This window comes from Vipera ursinii (genome assembly GCF_947247035.1).
Source record: "Vipera ursinii genome assembly, chromosome: 1".
Taxonomy (NCBI): domain Eukaryota; kingdom Metazoa; phylum Chordata; class Lepidosauria; order Squamata; family Viperidae; genus Vipera; species Vipera ursinii.
This window is the reverse complement of record NC_139512.1, coordinates 75,820,432-75,843,410: the sequence shown is the minus strand read 5'-3', so window position 1 is coordinate 75,843,410 and position 22,979 is coordinate 75,820,432. Positions and strand designations below refer to the sequence as shown.

Below are 22,979 nucleotides of genomic sequence, written 5' to 3'. Positions count from 1 at the left end.
ACCCGCTCGATCTCTCCTTGAAAACTACCGTGTTGCTTAAAATGTTGTGATGTTAATGCTACTATATATTCTTTTGGAAATTGATTAAATACTGTTATACTTGAATGTGCAAGAAATACCTTCCCCCTGTCCTTGTTTTCTCATCCCTTGATAGCCCTTGTGCTCATGTTGACAGTGCAGGACAATGCATTACTTTGCACAGAAAAACTGGGGTAAGATTATAATGTATATCTTGGGAAATTGGTTTTTGCTCTCGCTTTTGTTCCCAGAAACTACAAGGGACTTCAGGGCCCCTGCTTCTAACTGAGGAGGAAAAGCGCACCCTGATTGCTGAGGGCTACCCCATCCCAACCAAGCTTCCTTTGACTAAAGCAGAAGAGAAAGCACTGAAGAGAGTAAGGCGAAAGATCAAGAACAAGGTCTGTTATTCCAACTATACAAGACTACTAAAGAGCAGTGCTAAGAGAGGCAGGGGTGAGGTATATCTAAATATAAGGTAAAGGTAAAGGTTCCCCCGCACATGCGTGCTAGTCGTTTCTAACTCTAGGGGCCGGTGCTCATCTCCGTTTCAAAGCCGAAGAGCCAGCGCTTGTCCGAGGATGTCTCCGTGGTCATGTGGCCGGCATGACTAGACGCCAAAGGCGCACGGAACGCTGTTACCTTCCCACCATAGTGGTTCCTATTTTTCTACTTGCATTTTTACGTCCTTTCGAACTGCTAGGTTGGCAGAAGCTGGGACGAGTAACAGGCGCTCACTCTGTTACGCGGCACTCAGGATTCAACCCGCCAAACTGCCGACCTTCTGATCAACAAGCTCAGCATCCTAACCTACTGAGCCACCGCGTCCCTTTATATCTTTATATCTAAATATAAATGTAAATATAAATATAAATGTAAATATAAATCTAAATATAGATGCAGGTATTTCTTTGATTTCTATTCACCCAATAATATTTAATCATGCAATGATTGACCTTTTCAAAGCCGCCTTACTAATTTAGGAAGGAATCAAGAATATGAAGGAGTAATTTTTGGAATTCCAACATAAATTGACTTTTAATCATCTATCTACTGGCCTGCCAGTTTACTTACTATTTCTCTGCTCTCTCTGTCATCAGTGGGCAAACTGCTTGCAGAAAATATATCCCTCAAGAGATTGTAATCTAAAATTCAACATAGGGGAAGCTGAAATAAATGGAGACTGGAGAAACAATAAAGTAGCTAACAGGGACTTAGTAGTGAAAAATCTTAACATTACTGTAAAGTATGTGTATATATATCAAGATAAGGCTTCTTCATATCCATAAACTTACTTCTCCTTGTCTTGGGTAGGTACTTTTATTTTAAATAGACAAAATGTTCTAACGGTTAAGGAGAAAAGCCTCAGATGGATAGGAACTCCTAGAAAGTTACATAAATAGAAAGTATTTATTACAATCAGAGAACTACACTTATACCCTGAAAAAAAATGACTTTCTCACTCATCATTCCTCTTTTCCCATCCAACTTTATTTATGTATTGCTACTCCACAAGATTTATTTACATCTTCCCCAAGTCATCTGCCATCACTGCAACATTGCTTACATGTATAAACCCACATGGCTGCATGGAACTGGGTTCAAAAGCAATACAGGTAGCCATCGTCTTATGACCATAATTGAGACTAAAAATTCCAACACTAAGTGATGCAATTGTTAAGTGAACTGTACCTGATCTTATGACATTTTTTGCTGTGGTTGTTAAGCGAATCACCATGATCATTAAGTGAAGCAAGCAGGCATTAACTGCAACTTCTCAACTCAAATACACCTTTATCTGGGATTTCAGTATACCTCTGGAAGACAACCAGGTGTTCCCTGGAAAAATTGTTGCTTTAAGAACACTGCTACATCTATGCTCCTTCTATGCTACATCTATGGTCCTTCACTCTGGATGTGTATTCATCTATTTTATATACATATTCATAGAATTTCCTGAGTTACACTGGGAAAAAAGGCATAGATAACCAGTTTGATGACATTTGAACACCTATGTGCCCTACTGTTCTAAAATGCTAAAAGACACTTTCCAATCCAGCTCAACTCCTTATGGCTGTGTTCATGCACTTTTCATAGCAATATTACAGAAAAAGTTTGCCACTGTTTGCTTCTGGAATTTTTTATTGTTCTGAATTCTCAGAGAGTTCTGCATCTAAATATTATTCAGGGGTAACCCTACTTAGATTCTGAAATCAACAAAGATCTGCTAGGAACTGCCATGTGCTTTGGAAACTAGACAATTTTATTTTCATATCCCCAATTCTTCTTCCTCTTTCTTATGCTCATATATTACATTATCTTGGAGAGAGTATAAATATACCACTATATCAAGAAATATTTACCTCATATTACTGTTTTATTTTGCATTCATAATGTACAACATTTAAACTTAATTCCATCAGCTAGTTGCCTGTTAAATATTTTTTACTCAGGTGAATTTAGAAGCAAATGTCTACAATACTGATTCTGAATAAGGATAAACCTGCAAAGTTGAATGTTCCATTTCACTATGCTGCATTAATTAAAAATATTTTAAAAATCTAGTTAACATTTAACTTTTTTCTGCAATCTGCAAAAACAAAATACACTTTTGAAAAGAAAATGCATTGCTGAAAATAGTGTACTAATGAAATAAAAAGGTAAAGATACTCCAGGCAAATATCTGGACCCATAGATTTAATTTTCTTACCAACAGTCTTATCAACAGTATGGGAGTAGTTTTCCATTGTCTTCATCTAGAATAATATTTCAGTTTCCCAACTCTTGAACCATTATTAGCAATATTTAAATTTGGGAAAGGATGTCTGGAAAACCTGAAAGATTGCAAAAAAATGTTTATTAAACTGCAATTGTGGTCAGTAAATCAGACAATAAACTGGATAGGATTTTTACTGATTCACATAACCATAATTGTGGATTCCTTCCTAAATGTGAGTTTTCATGAACCAACAGCATGTGTTAGTCACTTTCTATGAATCAAACATAGTCTCCAAGATAAGGTACAGTCCATCTGGAAAGAATGATTCAGCTTCTTTTAGCAATTCTGATCCACCAAGAAGTTAAGCTACAGTCATTTGTCTGCAGGCTGATTTGCATTCTGAATATAACGTAGACTTGATTATAAATATGTATTTAAAATAAAGTTCTGGCACAACCTCAGAAGGCAATGTGCTATACTAATATTGTGGGAACTTTATGAGATGTCTCTCAGGCAAAATATTGCACAGTATTAGTTAGATATCTTAGAGCTGACTACAACTTATGTCACCCAAGGTAGATCTGTGTAGAGATTATGAGAAATCTATATATTGGATTGGGCAATGTAGCTTGAGAGCAAATGTTTAGGAGTAAAGAGTCAATCCTTTCATAGAATAATGCATTAGGAAGATGATTCAAATATGGAGAAATTTAATGCGAGTAGACAATCCAACTTAATCTATAACATATGCATATGCTGAGCAAACTATTGGTCTCTCCATCACACTATTGTCTATTCAGTTTGGCAATTACTTTCCAGTTCTCCCTCAGTACCTCTGTTTCAAAGAATTTTTAAAATAGAGATGGCAGGAACTTTTATTTTTGCATATAATATAAAAGCATAAAATAAAAACATATGTTTAGCTTGACCATATGCATATAAGAAAAGTCATGTGAGTTCAGACTTAAAATTGCTTAACCAGAGGCTAATGGTCACCAGTACAAGAATGCAACAGCCAAAATGCTATGGAGAGGCATACCACTTCTATACAGAAAATAATCCTGTGTGTAGCTATAACAGATACAAGCTGCAGCTAGCTAACAAGATTTCATTTAAATATAAGGAAAATTTTCCTGACAGTAAATTCTGTACACAGATGACTACCTAAGGAATTTGTGGGTGGTCCATATCTGGAGGTATGTATTTAAGAATAGACAAACAACTTCATGGATTAATTGATTCTCCTGAACTCTGCAGAGGGTTGGACTAGATGATCCTTATAATCCTGTTCAACTCTACAGTTCTATAATTTTGTTAGTCTATCTAGCTCACTTTGTACTGATTGAATGCACATCTCCAAGATCTTTAAATATATTTTTAAAAAGGCTAAATTAACAATGGGATTGAACCTAGACGTTTATGCATACAACATATATAATAGACTGTCTGCCAATTGGGACAATTTATGGGTGATCAACAGCAGAGTATAAGGGTCTGTTGCTGCTTGACGGACAGACTTGGTCCTGTCATTAGACAAAGTCAGGCACTTGCCTCGAACAGGAGAAGCCAAAGCCCGAGCCAGGTGAATTGCAATCTGGTATATAATCCCCAAATTGTCATTGTTATTCTCAGATACGGTAGAGCATGTTGGACTACTACCAATCTGAAATAATAGTCAATCATCATTTGGATTGGCTTCTATACGTGGTATTGGGGAGAACACAATTTTGTGTTTTGCCTCAGGCAACACATCCTGAGCCAGCCCTGACCATAGTCATAACATTTCAGTCTATATTTTAAATCTGTGCAGCAATTGCTGCACAGGGAGAAGATGATTTGCAGCATCTTTGGGGTGTACTTTGCACCTGATGACATCTCTTTAAATCACAAACAACGTATCCTGGCAGCTGCTTTAAAAAAGCCTTCCTCAGAGACAGTTTCCACAAACAGATGTCCTGTGTCTTAATTTAGAATACCCCCCTCCCCCAAATTAAATTGGAACTTTAATGATGGGAAAGAATTCATGCCATTTCCTGGTCTAAAACCACAATCTGTCAACCATACGAATATTCATCAAGCAACTCTTTTGTCCAGCAACATAAATCACAAGAGGAAGGTCAGCAGTCCTGATTCAAAGGGAACTCCTGTGTAGTTGTGGGTGATCCTTCTCACAGTTTCCTGTGTTGCCTGAAATTTGACCATAGGTTGCTACATTTACGGAATATGCAATTATTCTTGTGAGTGCAGCTAATATTTTTATTTTTCATTCTAGATTTCTGCACAGGAGAGTCGCAGAAAGAAGAAAGAATATGTAGAGTGCTTGGAGAAAAAGTAAGCCATTCTTTTCTCTGGGTGATCCCAGGAAGCTGATGCTAGGCTTGTGATGTCATTAGTTTCTCTTGAACTTGATTGGGATTTCTACTATGATAATTATCTAATAGATAAACAAGCCTTTGTTTTGGTTCAGTTACTGCCCAATAGAATTGCCTCTTCTTGCATTATTGCATCTGTAGCAATCATAAGACTGTGAATGAAGACAAATATTTGTGTTCCAGGATTATGTCACAGGATCCAATCTGAGTTGGTCAGTAGGATCTGAGATTTCAGACTTGTGCTGGCCTCTGGTCCCGGTGACCAACTCAGATTGGATCTTGCAACCTTAAGACCTGTTAGTGTTTTTTTCTTTCATTTCCTTTTGCTTTTGTCCTCTAGTAATATGTTTAAAGACTATATGAGCCGTGGTGGTGCAGTGGTTAGAATGCAGTACTGCAGCCTAACTCTCTGCTCACTCCAGGAATATGATTCTAAATGGCTCAAGGTTGACTCAGCCTTCCAGCCTTCCAAGGTGGATAAAATGAGGACCCAGATTATTGGGGGCAATATGCTGACTCTGTAAATCACTTAGAGAGGGTTGTAAAGCACTATGAAATGGTGTATAAGTCTAAGTGCTATTGCTATATGACCTATAGCAGCCAGCTGTGTACTAAAAGGGCAGTTTGGCAATCAGGGACAAAATTATATGTTGTGCCTAATGCACCATGTAAAGTTTGCCTTAAGAAAAAAAATAAAGGATATGGGGTTTTTTCTGGTTTGGATCTAAAAAGTAATAGGTTTAAACTTGAGCCAAAAAGATTAAAATTATATATTAGAAACAACTTTCTAAAAACAGATTAGTTTTTTGAGCCAAAGCAAATGTGTCATGAGTGATCAATCTTTCTGAATAAAAATAAAAGGGAGACTAATTAGAAAGCCTAATTAGAGAGCCAGTTTGGTGTGGTCGCTAAGGTACTGGACTAGAAACCAGGAGACCATTACGGTAGTTATAGGACTCCTACAGGACTTGGCTGGTTGATTTGGGGCCACTCTCTCTTAGTCCAACTCACTTCACAGGATTGTTGTGAAGAAAAAAGCAGGCCAGGGCATTAGGTGTGTACAACACCTTTACTTCACCAGAAATAAAGGTAAGATAAAAATCTAACAAACAAAGCTCACATAGTATTTAAAAATAATAATGAAGCGTTGCTTGGGCTTGGCCTGCCATTACTTGAATGTCATTTTTTTCCACTGAAATTCCTCCCCTCCAATCTATTAGCACTTCTCTTGTGTCAAAGAATTCCATGAACAAAAGCACAAAAAATATAGGAGTTCTTGATCATGGATCCCATATCGCATTAACCTGGATCCTTTAAAAACAGATAAAGACTTCAGATTAAGGACCATTGAGGTTCAACTAAATAAATGTTTCTAGGATTTAGTTTTTCTAAAATACACAAATTTATTTGAATGAAGGGCTGAAATCAGTCTTGTGAATTCAGAAAGGGGATGGCATCAAAAGACATTAGGTTGATTCAGAACAAATGTCTGTGGGCAATCTTCTTTCATCTCCATATTATTCCCCATTAATTAATTTCTTTGTATTCATTTTCTCCTCCAAATCAAGCTTGTAATGCAAAACTCTTCAGGACATCTCTCCCTTTATTGATTTCCAAAATATTCTATTAGTAAACTGCTCAACAGTAGTAACTTTGAGAGGCATCCAGGTGTCCTAGTGGACCACTGCTTAAGTATGAGTCAGCATTGTGCTGCAGCTGCCAAAAAAAGGTAATGCATTCCTAGGCTGCATCAACAGAGGGATAGCGTCAAGACAACAAGAAGTGATAGTGCCACTTTTACACCACACTGGTGAGTCCACACTTGGAATACTGTGTCCAGTTCTGATCACCATTATACAAAAAAGATGTTGAGGCCTTGCAAAGTATTTAGAGAAGAGCAGCAAAGATGATAAAGGGTCTGGAAGCTAAATTTTATGACAAACGGTTGAGGGAGCTAGGTATAACTAGCCCAGGGGTAGGCAACCTCGGCTCTTTTATGACTCATGGACTTCAACTCCCAGAATTCCTGAGCCAGCATAGTCCATGAGTCATAAAAGAGCCGAGGTTGCCTACCCCTGATCTAGCCTATCAAAGAGAAGGATCTGGGGGTCATGATAACTGTCTCTGAGTACTTGATGGACTGTTACAAAAAAAAAAAGGATTGACTTGTTCTCTAAGGCATCAGAAAGCAGGACAAGAAGTAATGGGTGAAAGCTTGTCAAAGAGAGATCCGACCAAAAGGTAGAAGAAATTTTCTTCAGTGAGAACAATTAAGCGATGGAATAGCTTGTTTCCTGGGGTTGTGGGTGCTCCATCGCTGGAGGTTTTCAACAATAGACTGGACAACCATTGGATTGGGCTAATATAAGGCTCCTGCCTTAAGCATGGGGTTGGACTAGAAGACTTCTGAGGTCCCTTCCAGCCTTATGATTCTATAATTCTTAATTTAATAAGCAACAATAAGTTGTAGGTTAAAATATGAAAAGATTACCGCAACTTATTAGAAAATATTCACTCTTGTTATAATTCCCAGTCTGAGAAATCTCAAGCTCAAACCCTTTCTGAATCTCCTCATAAATTTTATTTTATTTAAAATAAATAATTTTAAATAATTTTATTTTCCCACAAGTATATTTATTCATTTGTACATCTCTATTTTCTTTTTGCTTCCATTGAAGATTGGAAACTATTCTGCCACCCAATGTTACCAAGTATCATACATTTCAGAGGCTGTATCAGAGCATAACGATGATTTATGCAACTCATCAGCCATGGAATAATCAGAACTTATTTATGGTTAGTCACATAAACATCTTGAGATTATGTCTAGCCTTTCTGTCCTTTACCTCTTTGGTGATGATTCATGTTTGCTTTGTTGTCATTGTTATATACAATGTACACCAGTTTCGTAAACTAATAAATTTAACAGCTTTATTTATTAAAGGCATCTAATAAATAATAAAGCAATGTGATGTGTGTTTCAGAATACAGTTTAAAGCAGTAAGTTCACTGTGTAACATTATGCAAATGAATCGATAGGAAAATGGAGAATAAAGAACTCTCCTTGGGCCTCTTCAAAAATCCTTGAATTTAGCATGTAGTTTCCCAAGCAACACAAATAGCTGAGTAAAGGGGGGAAAGAAGCCAAGATGTTTACAGCTCACATCCATGGAATCATAGTGCTGGAAAAGACCTTGAACATCATGTCATCCAACTCCTTGCTCAATGCAAGGTCAGCAGTGCAAGATGCTATTGCTGCATCCCCAACAGATGGCTATTCAGACTCCATTTCATTCCTTCCAGCAAAGAAGAGTCCACCACCTCCCAGGTCAGCCACTTCTGCTGCCAAACAGCTCTTTCAGTAAATTTCTTCTAAAGCTTAACTGAAATTTGCCTCCTTGCAATTTCTATTCACTTGTTCCAGGCCTGGAGAAAGAAATAATCTGTTCCATCTTTTGCATGACAGATATTCAGATATTTGAGGTCTGCGATTATATTTTGCTTTAAATGTTTTCTTTTCCAAGCTAAACCTGTGCAAATCTACTAGCTGTAGTTCATAGAATTTGGTTTTCAGCCTATTCACCATCATAACTGATTTTCTCTGAATGCATTCTAAAGTCCATTTTAAAATGGGGAAGCCAGAACTGGACACAGCCTTCTTAACACAGAGCTAGAAGTTAATACAGTCTATGGCCATTAGTTTATTGTGTTATGTTTAATCTTTTCCCCTTTCTTCATTTAATAACATGGAACAAAGAAAAAGGGGGGGATAATCAAAAGGCACATCTCTATTTATACTCAAGTCTGTTTTTACCTCAGTGAAAGTTTCTGCTGAATGTCTTTTTTTTGTTCCTATGAATTAAATTCATTTTTGAGCCTTTGAATTGATTTTATTCTACTATTGGGTGCTTCTCTTGGTGAAAGGCTTTGGAGGAGTGTTATTTACTCCTTGAATGGCTTTTGACTAATCATTATTGTCTCTTTTCTGACGTATAATAAAGATAAATATAATAAACATTGTGAATAATTTTGAAGGCGTCAAAAATGTACTGCAGTCAATAACAGTAATTTTGCTTTTCTTTCTACATATGGTGTACAGTGGGACATCATGACTTTGTGTAATTACATTTATCTTTGGCTATTTTATTTATTGTCATCTTTAATACAATTTTTAACCATCCTGGATGTTTCCTAATTGTAGGGCAACATATCAGTCCTTAGAACAAACCCAGGATTTATGACTTGGTCATCCCTGATTTCTGTATTTTAGTCAGAGTGCTAAGCTGCTTCAAATCGTTTATCAGATAGAGCCTGTTTCCTGGCATGGAGCAATCACAGAGATGCTTAAAACCAAGTTGGATATAATATTACCCACACAGTTGAAATTAATCCGCACAAATTCTTTATAGAAATGTTAGCAGTCCCAAGGAGTCCCAAAGAAGCCTGAACAGCTTTGGGATTATGAGGGAGGGTAGAACAGAAGTTTAGGTTTTTCTCCGTTTGCCAAACTCCCAACAAAATGACTGCTCCAGAATTGCTGTTTTAGTTTCAAATGGTGCAAATGGTGGGTGTTGTCTTGCTGAGAAGTAAGCCACAAGGCCTCCCATGAGCAGGCCATGTGCAAGGCCTGGAAGAAAATCCTTCAGGTTTGCAAGAGGAATTCATGTCAGCGGTTGTGCTGTGTAATTTCTTGAGGGGCCAAAATGGGCCCGGGCCTAGGCAGACTGGTAATTTAGAATTAATTTTATTTAAACTGCCCTTTTAAAAAAATTGCATGTTTTCTCTTCAGGGTTTTCTAAGTGAAATGTAATAATTATTGCGGAGTCTTTTGAGACAGTCTGATATGTACAACCGTTACCACATGTCTGATAGAGGCTTTCCTTGAATTGTAAATAGAAAGACCAGTTTTGTCAGAATTGTGGCAGAGAAAAGAACAGGTTAAAATCCTCCATTCTCTCCATGCGCACCCACCACAATCCCTGGCCTGCTCAGACTTTCCCAAAGTTTCTATTTACAGAACAAAATGGGTGCACTTTAATTGCTTTCACACAAGTAATATCCTATTTGGTTTTGAGTCCTTAGGAACTAGAATCTGGAGTAGAGTGGGTGTACATCATATTCATGATTTTGTTTTACTTCTCCAGAGTTGAAACGTATACATCTGAGAATAATGAATTGTGGAAAAAGGTGGAGACATTAGAAAATGCAAACAGGTGAGGAGAACCCAAATGTTCCTATCTTTACCAAAAGGTCCTGTTGAGAAAAAGGGTTGGGAGAATGCAGAAGAAAGGAGAAGAAAGATCACTTAGCTCCCCCACTTTCTTCATGATATATACAGATTATCTTAAATCCACACCAGTAGTGCTTGCATCCAGGTTTTCTGAAAGTAATTGTTACAGCAGTCTTAAAATCTGCATACCTACTTTTCTTAAATATTCACACATGTACATCTAATTTTTCCTTGTACATGCATGTTGATATGCAGTTTTACCAAGTATAGCCATATTTCCATATAACCTCTCCTATACTTGCATTTATATCTGCCACATAGTTTGCAGGGCCAGAAGTATTTCAAGTTGAATATGACAAGATTCACTATCCACTCCTGCTACAAGATATTCCATTTAATGCATTCTTTGATTTGTCTAGCAAATGAATCTGCAATATATATTTCTTTTACATATCTACTTTTTGACAGATATTAGAATACGCTGCAGGAACAGATTTTGGTTTTCTTCTGTTCTAGTTTTTTTTTTCCCCCAGCAATGAATCAGCTGCATTTGGTTAGTAAGTTTTAGGAATTTTTGTGTTGAGACAGCCAGGACTGAACTTTTGTGGTTTATTTGCTTTTTTGAAAAATTGGAGCAGGGGGAGAGAAAAATAGGCACATTTCCTGAGTGTATTCCAACCCTAATACTGCACTGAAATTCTGCTACAAATGTCTTTCCAGACCAATTCTTAAGCTGACAGTTTCCTCTTAAGGGCAATTATATCCTGCAGCCGCTGTTTCTCACGTGTGCTGCCTCCAGCCTTTTCTCAGGGCAACTACAGAAATTCCAGCCTGAACTGGAATTGGAATTATGGCAAGACCTCATCTGTCGCTCTTACCATCCTTGCAGGGAAGGTAAACCTGGCTACCTGTGTGGACCAGTCTAACAATACCTGCCTCTTCCTTTTAGTGATTACTCCTTCCTCACAAGTTACTGTGCCTTCTCTTTGCTTTCCCAGACCCAGATGATTGCACCCATGGATGCCTTCATCTCTCTTCCCACATGATCTCCCTTGATACTAAAGCAGACTCTTTTTTAAAACAACACCATCAACAATAATCCTTTGTGGTACCATCGTAACTCTGCTGCTATAAAAACCAAAGCAAGGGGCCACAGGTTGTTCTTCCCTTCCTTTCCTTCTGTGTGGGTCCAGGATAGAACTGGTAGTCCCCAGTTTCATAGAAGCAAGGAAGCCCTGTTTCTATGCTGCCATTTAAACAAGTTTTTTTTTAAAAAAAAAAGTAAAGGAGACAGAAGTGAAGCAAAACAAAGTTTTGCTGTACTGAGAGCACTGGACAGGGATCAGGTAAGTAATGGGAACATGCTTCATCCAGCCTGGGCAGAGAGTAAAAGAGTACTCACTGGAAGATGTAGGGCCTGAATGGGATTTCTAATGGGGAAGATAGCTCATTGACTTAATAATCAGCGAAGCAACCATAATATTATCAAAATTCAACTACTGCCAACCAGCAGAGATCGGAGCAGACTGAAAGCCTAAGATGAAATGGCTGTCCAGGCAGCAACCAGCCAGTGGGGCAGAAAGAGGCACCTCAGGCACTGCCACCAACTTGAGCTGGGGCTGCTACTGGAATGGAAAAGAGAAGCAAACCTTCTATTCTGAATGGCTCAAGATGGCTTAGGTCAGAATAAAGCAGTTTTGAACTGAAACTGGGAAACACGGGGGTGAGATTTATTTATGATTGGCTGAGAGTGGGAGATATAGGGCATCAACAATTCCTGTACTCAGCAAGTGGTAAGTGGCCCTTATTGGTGATGGGCCAAGTAGAAAGTGCATCTTTAGGCACTTGTCTCTGTCAGACTGACTCAACCCCTTTTTCTACATAACAGAAGGACAAATTGGCTCCTTCCTCAAGTCTAGATTTACAAAATAATTAGGAGTCCAACCATATTTCAGTACTGAGGCAGGAGACTGCCTTCCATTGCACCAAGCCACATTACTGCATTGCACCCAAAGTCAGAACTGTTCTGCTCTCTTTAAACTGTCCAGCTGGCTTTGGTATACAGAGGATGCTCTTCTGCCAGTAGTATTGAAATATAGTTTGGTGGTCAGACACTGCATATGTACGTGCACACAACACCTGCAATCTTATGCAGCCTCCTCACTCTTCTGCATGGTAGGTCAACTCAGCTGGCTGCTAGTTGATTTGAAATGTATCAAGGATTAGATTCACTGGCGAGATGTGTGCCAATGTCAAATAGGTATAAGCCAGAGTTGTGGAAAGCCACTTATATTGTGTAGTGGGTTCTGGACCGCATGGCAAGGAAGGAACAGATGAGTACCGCATGACAGCTCTTTATTAGTGGTAGGCACGTACTGAACAAAGGGGGTTACCAAGACCCCTTATATACCTAGCCAGGTATCACTCCAGCCAATCCATCCATCCGAATCTCCTACCGAAACTCTACAGCCAATCCAGCTACAGCACAGCCCCACCTGGTGGTACCTGCAGAGCTACTGCTCCTACCCCATACATAACTTATAGCCAAGAGCACAAAACAGATAAGGAGAACAAGATTTGAAGGACACAGGAAAAAATGTCAGGAAGGCAATGTGCCCTGATTCCCTTGCTAAAGCTCATTACTTGGAAGAGTCCAGCACAGCTATTAGGCAGTTTTAGTTTCCAGACCTAACTGTCATATTAGGAGAGGGTGGTGGTTTACTTAGAGGGAAGTGTTTCTTTTCTTAGTTTAAAATATGGTAAGGCACTCCTGTTGCATCTGGCTCCTCCTTTATTATTCATTTTACTTATTAGGCTCTGAACTTCTGCTTTAATAGTAGTTTGGAAAGGTTGTCAATAAGAGAGAGTTGACAACCAGTTGAATCCTGAGTCCACTGGAAACAGAGAAATCCCTGTAGATTTAGAGGCTTGTGAGGAAGTGCTATTCCTTCCTAGACCTTGTTAACTGACTGCTGGTTGAGAACTTGTTCTCTGGTTGCGTAGCACAGACAGCCAAGAAAAGGGCATAGTCCCATTTGGGGAATCAATTGCTGACAGGTTTTTTTGGGGGAAGATGTATATTAGCAGAAGATAAGCCACTGCAGATGACAGCATCTAGTCAAGCTTGGCAAGTTTGAAAGAGCTAAGTGAGATCAAAACTGATTAGTACTTAGATGAGAGATCACAAAGGTCTCTGGACTATAGACTATATTGGAAGTTGAAAGCCATTTCAGAAGAAGGTAATGGCAAAGAACTTGTGTTGCCACAAAAATAACAGTGTTGGGACCATCTAGTTGCCAGGAGTTGAGTCTGAATCAAGAGAGACCCCTTATAAATTTGTCATCTTTCTTAACCCAAGGTGTTGGTGGGGGGTGTCTCTCACCGGTTATTGTTTTTGCCCGTCCAATCCATCTTACAAATCGTAATGACTGGAAAGGAGAAATCTATGTACTTTATCTTCCCTAGAATTGGTCTTTGCTTGCACAGGCACAGTGTCCTACATAACAACATCTCAGCCCAAGGAATTTGCTTGGACTAAGAGGCATGCAGGGAACTCAAATATCTACTTCATGTAAAAATGGGGGGAAATACCAAGATTCCTCAGAATTGGCTTAGCCACCAATGAAAGGTGAAAATGAAACCATGTAATAGCTTATAAAATACAGAAAAACATCTACACAATCTCCTACTGACAATAGGTAAATGTGATATAGTTTCATTTGGGAGTATAATACAATTTGGGAGTCTTCCTAGATTCACAACTCCTGCTTCAGAGGGAATATTTGCAGAATTCTATTTTTTTGCATCAGTTGTATCTGTTTCTGGACTGGTAAGCTCTGTTCTCTGTCACTCAAAGTGTAGACATTCCCAGTTTGATATTGTAATGTACCCTATGTGGGGGACCCATGTGATGCTGAGCTTGTCAGCTGGAAAGCTGACAGCCCGGGTTCGAGACCTAGGCAGTACACAATGGGGTGAGCTCCTGTTGCTTGCCCCAACTCCTGCTTACCTAGCAGTTCAAAAGTATGCAAATGTGAGTAGATAAACAGGTACCACTTCGGTGGCAATGTAACAGCGTTGTGGGCACTTCAGTATATAGTCATACTGGCCACATGACTACATAAATGTCTTCAGACAATGCTGGCTCCCTTGACAAAGAAATGGAGATGACTACCACCCACTCCAGACAGACTACTAGACAGGGGAAATCTTTATCTTTACTTTTACTTTACATGATGCTGCCCTTGGAGACTATCCAGTATCTACAGTTTGTTTGTTTGTTTGTTTGTTTGTTTGTTTGTTTATTATTTGGATTTATATACCGCCCCTCTCCCGAAGGACTTGGGCGGTGTACAGGGCAATTAAAACACTATATACAACACATAATATACAAAAATTAAAATAAATTAAACCAAGTAGCCCTAAACAATAAAACACATTCTAAAATGTAAAATTTTAAATTTTAAATCTAAAATCCCAGTCCCTCAGTCCAGGCCAGCAAGTTTGAATAGCCAAGTCTTCAGGTCGCGGCGGAAAGAGCAAAGGTCGGGAGCCATCCGGAGCTCAACAGGGAGCTGACTCCAGAGGGCAGGCGCACCCACAGAGAACGCTCTCCCCCTGGGGGCCGCCAGTCGACATTCCCTGACCGACGGCACCCTGAGGAGGCCCTCTCTGTGGGAGCGCACAGGACAATGGGAAGTTAACGCCGGCAAAAGGTACTCCTGTAAATAATCCGGACCCATGCCATTTAGGGCTTTATAGGTCATCACCAGCACCTTGAATCTCACACGGAAGACAACTGGAAGCCAATGCAGCTCGCGGAGCAGAGGTGTTACATGGGAGTATTGGGAGACCCCCATCACAACTCGCGCGGCCTCATTCTGCACCAGCTGGAGCCTCCGAGTGGTCCTCAAGGGCAGCCCCATGTAGAGAGCGTTGCAGTAGTCTAACCGGGAGGTCATGAGCGCATGAGTAACTGTGCGTAGGACATCTCGGTCCAGGTAGGGTCGCAACTGGCGCACCAGGCGAACCTGGGCAAAAGCCCCCCTGGTCACAGCTCCTATATGATCTTCTAAACAGAGCTGTGAGTCAAGGAGGACACCCAAGTTGCAAGCCCTATCTACGGGGGGTAACACCTCACCCCCTATAGATAAAAATGGAATAGAATGGACAACCCGAGATGCTGGTATGCACAGCCACTCGGTCTTGTCGGGATTTAGACGAAGCCTGTTCCTCCCCATCCAGACCCTCACTGCCTCCAGGCAACGGGACATCACGTCGAGGGCATCACCGGGTTGATCTGGGGTGGAAATAAAAAGCTGGGTATCATCAGCGTACTGATGATACCCCACCCCAAAACCACGAATGATCTCACCCAGCGGCTTCATATAGATGTTGAACAGAAGGGGCGAGAGGACCGACCCCTGAGGGACTCCACAAACGAGAGGCCTCAAGGCCGACCTCTGCCCCCCTGCCAACACCGACTGCGAACGACCCAGGAGGTAGGAGGAGAACCACTGTAAGACAGTGCCACCCACTCCCAACCCCCTGAGGCGCCGCAGTAGGATACCATGGTCGATGGTATCAAAAGCTGCTGAGAGGTCTAATAGGACTAGGACAGAGGAGCAACCCCTGTCCCGAGCCCGCCAGAGATCATTCACCAGTGCGACCAATGCAATGGCACACCACCTTGTGATCTTACATTGGCTTCCTGAAGGTTTCTGATGCAATTTAGGGTGCTGGTTATTCCATATAAAGTCCTACATGATACAGGAGTGGGTTATTTACAGGAGCACCTTTACTCAAAAGCTGTCTACCCATCTCATACCTCAATTGCCCTCCGGAACAATCTCTTCCACCCACACATACACCTCCCTAACACTTGGTCCAGTCCTGCAGGCCTTTAGAAAAGCGGTGTAATCTTGGCTTATTCAGGTGTTTGAGTCAGGATGATGAGAGTTCCTATCTGAAAGAGTGCAATAAATTTAAGTCTTTGATAACTGATTAATTGTTGTTAATAGCGTTGTTGAAAAAATATTTTGCTCATTGCACAGAGTTTGTGTCAGTTTATTGTTTGGATTCAGTGGCCATATAAATGCTATCAGTAAATAAAAGTGTGAATAATAAACCAAGTGTGAACTTGGTTTTGCTTAATGTGCTACAGATACAATTTTAGATGCACTCTGACTTTTTTTTTTTTATTGAAAAGTTTTATAAAATACAATTTTCCTTTAAAAAAAAAACCCCTTCCCCCTCCCTCCTCCCCTCCCTACCTCCCCCCTATCTCCCCCCCTCCCCCTCCCCCTCCTCCCTCCCCTACCTCCCCCCCTCCACTTCCCCTCCTCCCCCCTCCCCCCCCCGACTTCCCAGAGCAAAATACAAGGTATATATCTAAAAGGCAATCATAAACAATCATATACTAACAATTATAAACTCTAAAATCCATCACTCTCTAGCTTGTATATAGTAAACCAATCCTTAATAATACTAAATATATATAAAAAACTAAAATAAAAAAAAAACTAGCATCATTCCCATCTATGTTCTTCCACAATTCACTATTACCTTAACATATTCTCATTTGCACATTAATAAATAGTTCTTACACAAATTAACCCACATTAACCCACAGAACTTTCTTCCTCTTCCTCTGTAGTAAGTTGTCCATTAATTCCAAATTAAAAAAAAAAAAAATCTATTACCATACATAGCATCCCAAAACTTTTTTTTTAAAAAAAAAAAACACAACTACCACTTAACTATAAATATTTTGTGGAAGTTCCATAGATTTCTACTGGTCTTATTTTTTTTTCTTTTTTGAGTGTTTTAAGGCAGCACGCGTCACCCTCTGTTCTCTAAGATCATCCAAAAGAGTTGCAGCTTGAACTCCTCCTGTACCCTTCTCGTCTATCTGTGCATCTTCATCCTCTTGATGTTCTCCTTCTCCAGATCCCTCTGCAGCTTCCAGAAGTGTTGATGGGGTTACTTCCAAGACATTATTATAAAAATCATGCGCTTGCTTCACATTACTCAAACAGTATCTTTTGCCATCATACATGAAGCTCAACCCAGCTGGGATCTCCCATCTGAACCTTATATCTCTTTGCTTGAGCTCTTGCACAAGAAATATAAAATCCTTCCTTCTCTTTAAAATCTTTGGAGGAATTTCTTTTAAAACCAAAACTTGTTGACCAGCAATCACAACTTTGGTATCGTAGGCAGCTTGTATAACTTCATCTCTAATTTCCCTTTTTACAAAATAAACCACCACATCTCTAGGCAACTTTCTCTGTTTAGCAATCCACAAATTCACACGGAACACTTTGTCCATACCTTGTTTTAATTCAGATGCTGGATGGTTCAATACTCCCTCAAAAGCCTCAGAAACCAGCTGCTTTAAATCTTCCTTAATATTCTCTTTTAGGCCTCTAATTCTCACAGCAAACTGCATCTGGTAAAATTGGGCCAAGCTCTGTTCACTGTCAATTTTGTCTTTTAAATCTTCAATTTCCAATACTTTTGCTTCTAATAAAGCATTCTTTTGAATCAAGTCTTGCACTTGATCATCCAGCACCTCCACACATTTAGCAACTTTTTGCACTGAGGACAAAATGTCTACCTTCATTTCTCTAAGTTTCTGTTCCATCCTTTCTTCCATTCTCTGCTCCAATTTCTCCAATTTCTCCTCCATCTGTAGAAATTTAACACCCATTGACTCCAAAATTAACTGGGTATGTTTTTCAAGATCCTTCGATGTCAATACATCAGGAGAATGCAACGCCTGCAGCAATGATTGTTGTTGCACCGGAGAATTTCCAGCACTCCGAAAAGTTCTAGGGGGAGGTTTCGCCGCCATCTTTTACTTACAATTGTGACGCACTTTCACTTTAAGTTTTAAGCAAAGTCCATCAAGCTTGAGAGTAAAATAAAATCTTCATCATCTCTTCATCTTTCCCTCTTGTACTGCTCTGCCTGCTCTTTCCCTTTCATAGTCTCTCCTTCAAGCAGGGATGGTCGCAGACGCCTGGCTCTGCTCCATAAAGTCCGGAGCAGAGACGCTGGTCAGCTGGGAGCAGCCCAGGCTACGGGGGAGTTCAATCCTTCGGCCGCCCAAGCTCCAAGCTCAGGCGGCCCCGGCGAACTCAACCCCCACCTGGGGGCTCACCCCCTCCTCTTCTCCCGAGGAGGGGGCTTCAGATTCGCCCGAACAGCTGATCGGCGCTGTTTCGGGCGAAAAAACACCAGCTGAGCCGCGGGCAGCCCGGGAAGGCTCCCTCCGTCGCCGCGGAGCCACCGGAAGTCTCGCACTCTGACTTTTTTATCCAGAATCTGCCCCCTCAGATAATCTTGATTTGTGCTTGAGCTTTTCCACTCCATTTGTGCTTTCTGCCCTCATTCAGTGGCTCTTGTAAATGCTTTTCTCTTATGCTCAACAGGTTCTGGTCCTACTTTATAGTAAGATACAGTATACTAGGACTCTGGAAGCTTGAAGGATATTCTGTTTTACAAAGGTTCTGTGCTTTTCAGTAGGTTTGATAACTTTGTTGATAGCTGATGACTGCCATCTACTGGACAAGTAATTACCTTCTCTGATTCTCCCACCAATTCTGGACTCTCTCTCTGCTCCATTCAGAATCCCAAATCTTTGTCTCTAGTATTTTTTCTTCCACTTAGAATATTCTTTGCATGTCCCAGCGTAATTCTTCTGAAATTGTATCCAGCTTTCCCATTCAAATTACTGTATTCCATGATTCATTATTAGATGAATTATTCAGATTACAGCCAGTCAAACCATTTTTAAATCATTTAATCATTAAACCTCAAAGGAGACATCTCTCTACCAAGAGCACACCATAACCTTAATCAAGTCCAATCTTCCTATTGGTAGTTGTGGCAGGAAAAAAAAATCAACTATTTGGACCAGAAGTCTCCATTTTGGGAATTCCCAAAGTCCCCATCTAGTTGAGCCAATTTGAAATAGTGGTTAAGGCCCCAGGCTAAAAAATAGAGGGCCTTGAGTTCTAATCCCACCATAGGTACAGAATCAACTGGCTGACTTTAGGCCAGTCACTCTCTCAGTCCTAGGAAAAAAATAAAGCCAAAAAACAATAACCTTGCAGAGAATAGCCTAGGCAGTTGTCAGGTATTAACATTAACTCAAAAGAACCAAAAGAGAGAGATAGCCTATCTATGTGAATTATTAGTAGATTCTTCTACAACAAAAGCACAGTATGGACTGGAATTTATGTTGCTGAGAGATATGGTCATAAAGCACAATGTTGTGCAACCACATCACTTAGTGATGGCAATCCCAGCAATTCCAGTTGCTGTTGATAAATGAAGACCATGCAGATCATTAAGCAAGGATCTCATGTGAGGGACTGAAGGCAAGCAGCCTGGCAGGCAAGACCTATAGCGGATTGGCAAGAGCTACATGCAAATGGATGCCATGGGCAGGGAGTAGAGAGTGTGGGTGGAGGTGCCCATGTCACCCAGGGTTGCCTTGGGGAAAAAACCAGTGGAAGTGGGAGTGACTTGTGGGAGTGACTTGTAACCTCCTACCAGCTTCTCCACTGAATTTGAAAATGGCAGGGAAGAGCCTAATTGGCAATCATGTGACTGCAGGATACTGCAACTGTCATATGTATGGTTTTAATTGCCCTGTAAACCGCCCTGAGTCCTATGGGAATAGGGCGGTATATAAGTCAAATAATAATAATAATAATAATAATAATAATAATAATAATAATAATAATAATAATAATAATAATAATAATTGCAAGCTGGTTTCCAAGTGCCCAAATCATGGTCACATGATTGCAGGGACACTGCAATGCTGCAACTTTGTAAATTTGAACAATTGCTAAATGAGTAGCTGTAACCCAGGGTTTTCCTGTATTCAATAATAAATATATAATATATGGTTTTCAGCTGTATAGTTTATTGTACTAATTGCTCATTTTAAGTATTTAGACTATTTTAATTACTAAGTAGTTTTTAATTATTGTAACACATTGTTAGTCTCCCAAAGTCACTTTTGTGAGGTAGACAACCATATAAACCTATTAAAGAAAGAAATAATTATTATTATAAATAAATAATTATTATTTTCTTACAGAAGGACATAAACATGCTACTTTTAGAGTTCTTAATTTTTTAATGTGTTTTCTTCTGATGACGAAAAAGTTATTTTTTAAAATTAATTTCTAGGACTCTTCTGCAGCAGTTACAAAAGCTACAATCTCTGGTTGCAGGGAAGGTTTCCAGGCCATACAAAATGGCCTCTACACAGACAGGAACATGCCTGATGGTAAGGTCTACATAGTATCCTTTTTAAACTTTCTTTGTAGACATATCATTTTTCATTCACAGTGATCTTGTCTTTGAAATTTTGGAAAATTAAGGGCAGATTACCCACTTGCTGTTTGACCCATTGCAGTAAAGGATGTTCATCACTTCCTGAAGGCAGAAAAGGATGTTGTCTTCCCATTCCTGGTCCATTGCAAATGTACACCTCACCCATATTTCCAGCTTCAAATCAAACCAGCTGTTTTCTGACCTGGGAATCTGAAGCCCTTCAGAGTAGATGGTGTCTGAAAGTTTGTTCCGTTCTAGTAACAGCCTCCACTCTGATTGGCTGCAATATCTATTATGCCCCCTCTTTCCCAGTGGCTGGTTGGTGTCCAGGGTGGCCATTTCCTCCTAAGCTCTCAGATTCTGACCTCTGCTGGTTGATAATGACTAATTTTTATAATCCCGAGGATATAAATCTTGGTATCTGAAGGGGAAAAAAGAATGGAAAGGGTTAGTGTCCAAGGGCATAATGTGGGAAAGGGATGGTGGTGAAGGCTATAGTAATAATAAAAATAGTTGGAAGGGACTTTGGAGGTCATCTAGTCCAATCCCCTGCTCAGTCAGGAAGCCCTATATCAGGGATCTTCAAACTTGGCCCTTTTATGACTTGTGGACTTCAACTCCCAGAATTCCTCAGTCAGGCACACTGGCTGAGGAATTCTGGGAGTTGAAGTCCACAAGTCATAAAAGGGCCAAGTTTGAAGACCCCTGTATTCAACCTTACAATAAAGATAAAATTACTACTCATGGTTGTGCTTCTTGTGTTTGGATTGCCTTGAAAGGGTAACACCTGGCTGCAATTTGGACTAAGCATCAGTTCAGTCACGTTGCGAAGGCTTAAGAAACAGCTAGGACATTACATGAGACAAACAACATAGACTGCAGTGTGAAATTGCCCTTAGTATTGTAAAGTCAATATTATAGTGTGAGAACAGTAAGGATGAATATTTTGAGCTTACTTGTTTAGATGGTAGTCTGATCAACCTGCTTCCTCTTCCTCTAATCCTCACTTTGAATAAAGTTTTGTTAGACATCAGGAGAATTTATATATTTATTTTTGAATCCCCAAATGTAGCTTGAATTATGGTGTTTCTGCATACGTGGAGTTAGATTTCAAACTTCATAGAAATGTCTAAGATTTCTGCTTATTTGAAAGATCATTCACAGGAAAGATATATTTCAGTTTGGAGGAGATGGATAGATTATATTCAGAACAAATATGGGACTAAAAAGTTCCATTTAGTTTATGAGTAGATTTTAGTGGGATATTGTTATTGGTACTTTGTTTGTAGTTATGTTAAAGGGGAGTTAAAGCACATTATGAATTTGGTTAATTGTATATTATGCATAATTTTTATTTAGAATATGATTACTATAACTATAATCCTGTATTTAGCTCTGGGAAGTGTGGGGGGGAAGTGGGCGGGTTTGGGGTGGGGGGGAATTTGGGGATATATTGTAAAACTTTGTTTTTGTAAAACTCTTTAATAAAAAAAAAGAATGAGTAATGTTCCTTCCTGTAACCATCAGATAAATGTGTGGTTCATCCTCCCCGCTTCCCACTCCAAACCAAGGAATTTTTCTAATGAATGCTAATGGGCTCTTACCTCTGATATAAAAATAGCAAAAGCTGACATCCATTTTATAGCTGTCACAGGAAAATTTAATTGTAAAAAAAACATAATGGTACAATTTTTCTATCAGTTTTAAATGAAAGTTGAATAAGCTTAAAATATCATTTACTTTTGTTCCATTCTGGCAAAAATAAAGGCAGCTTCAAATAAGCATTCTCTGTGCTGCAGATTCAGAGTGACCAAATAAAAGATTATGGCTCGATGAATCGAACCAAAATCCCCCTCCCACTCTTCCCCCACCCCCTTTCAATACAACTTTAAAGTTTTCTCCTTTTTCTGGTAAATTTTTCTGGGCTTGTAAATAACATCTTCCTGATAGGCAAAAATTCAGTAGATGAAACTTTTTTCATCTCTATATCACTTGCTGGTGAGAGAATATCAATTCTAGATGAGCAGTAAAAGAATATTGCTTTCAGTAGGTCTTTAATATTATTCCTCCTATTCTTACCTAAAGATGAGTTTGTAGCGTGGACCAAATGTTCAGTTCCTACTTAGTGGCAGGCTGAGTGTGGACTATTCCTGAACTCTGACCTATAGCATGTAGCTTATAGGACTGGATGAAAAATATACTGTATATGCTGACCAAGGATTCTTGGAAGCCTGATATGATTTTGAAAAGCCTATGAATGTATTTACACACACACACACACACA

At 39.6% G+C, this 22,979-nt stretch overlaps 1 protein-coding gene across 1 annotated transcript in view; it reads left to right on the top strand.

Moving 5' to 3' along the window:
• Positions 1-22,979, top strand: part of CREB3L1 (cAMP responsive element binding protein 3 like 1) — a 102,390-nt gene that overhangs the window by 65,966 nt on the left and 13,445 nt on the right. Inside the window, exons 6-9 of the mRNA XM_083349561.1 lie at positions 270-419; positions 5,010-5,068; positions 10,254-10,322; positions 20,549-20,648. Coding sequence (XP_083205687.1) covers positions 270-419; positions 5,010-5,068; positions 10,254-10,322; positions 20,549-20,648 — 378 coding nt within the window. The remainder of the gene's footprint in view (positions 1-269; positions 420-5,009; positions 5,069-10,253; positions 10,323-20,548; positions 20,649-22,979) is intronic.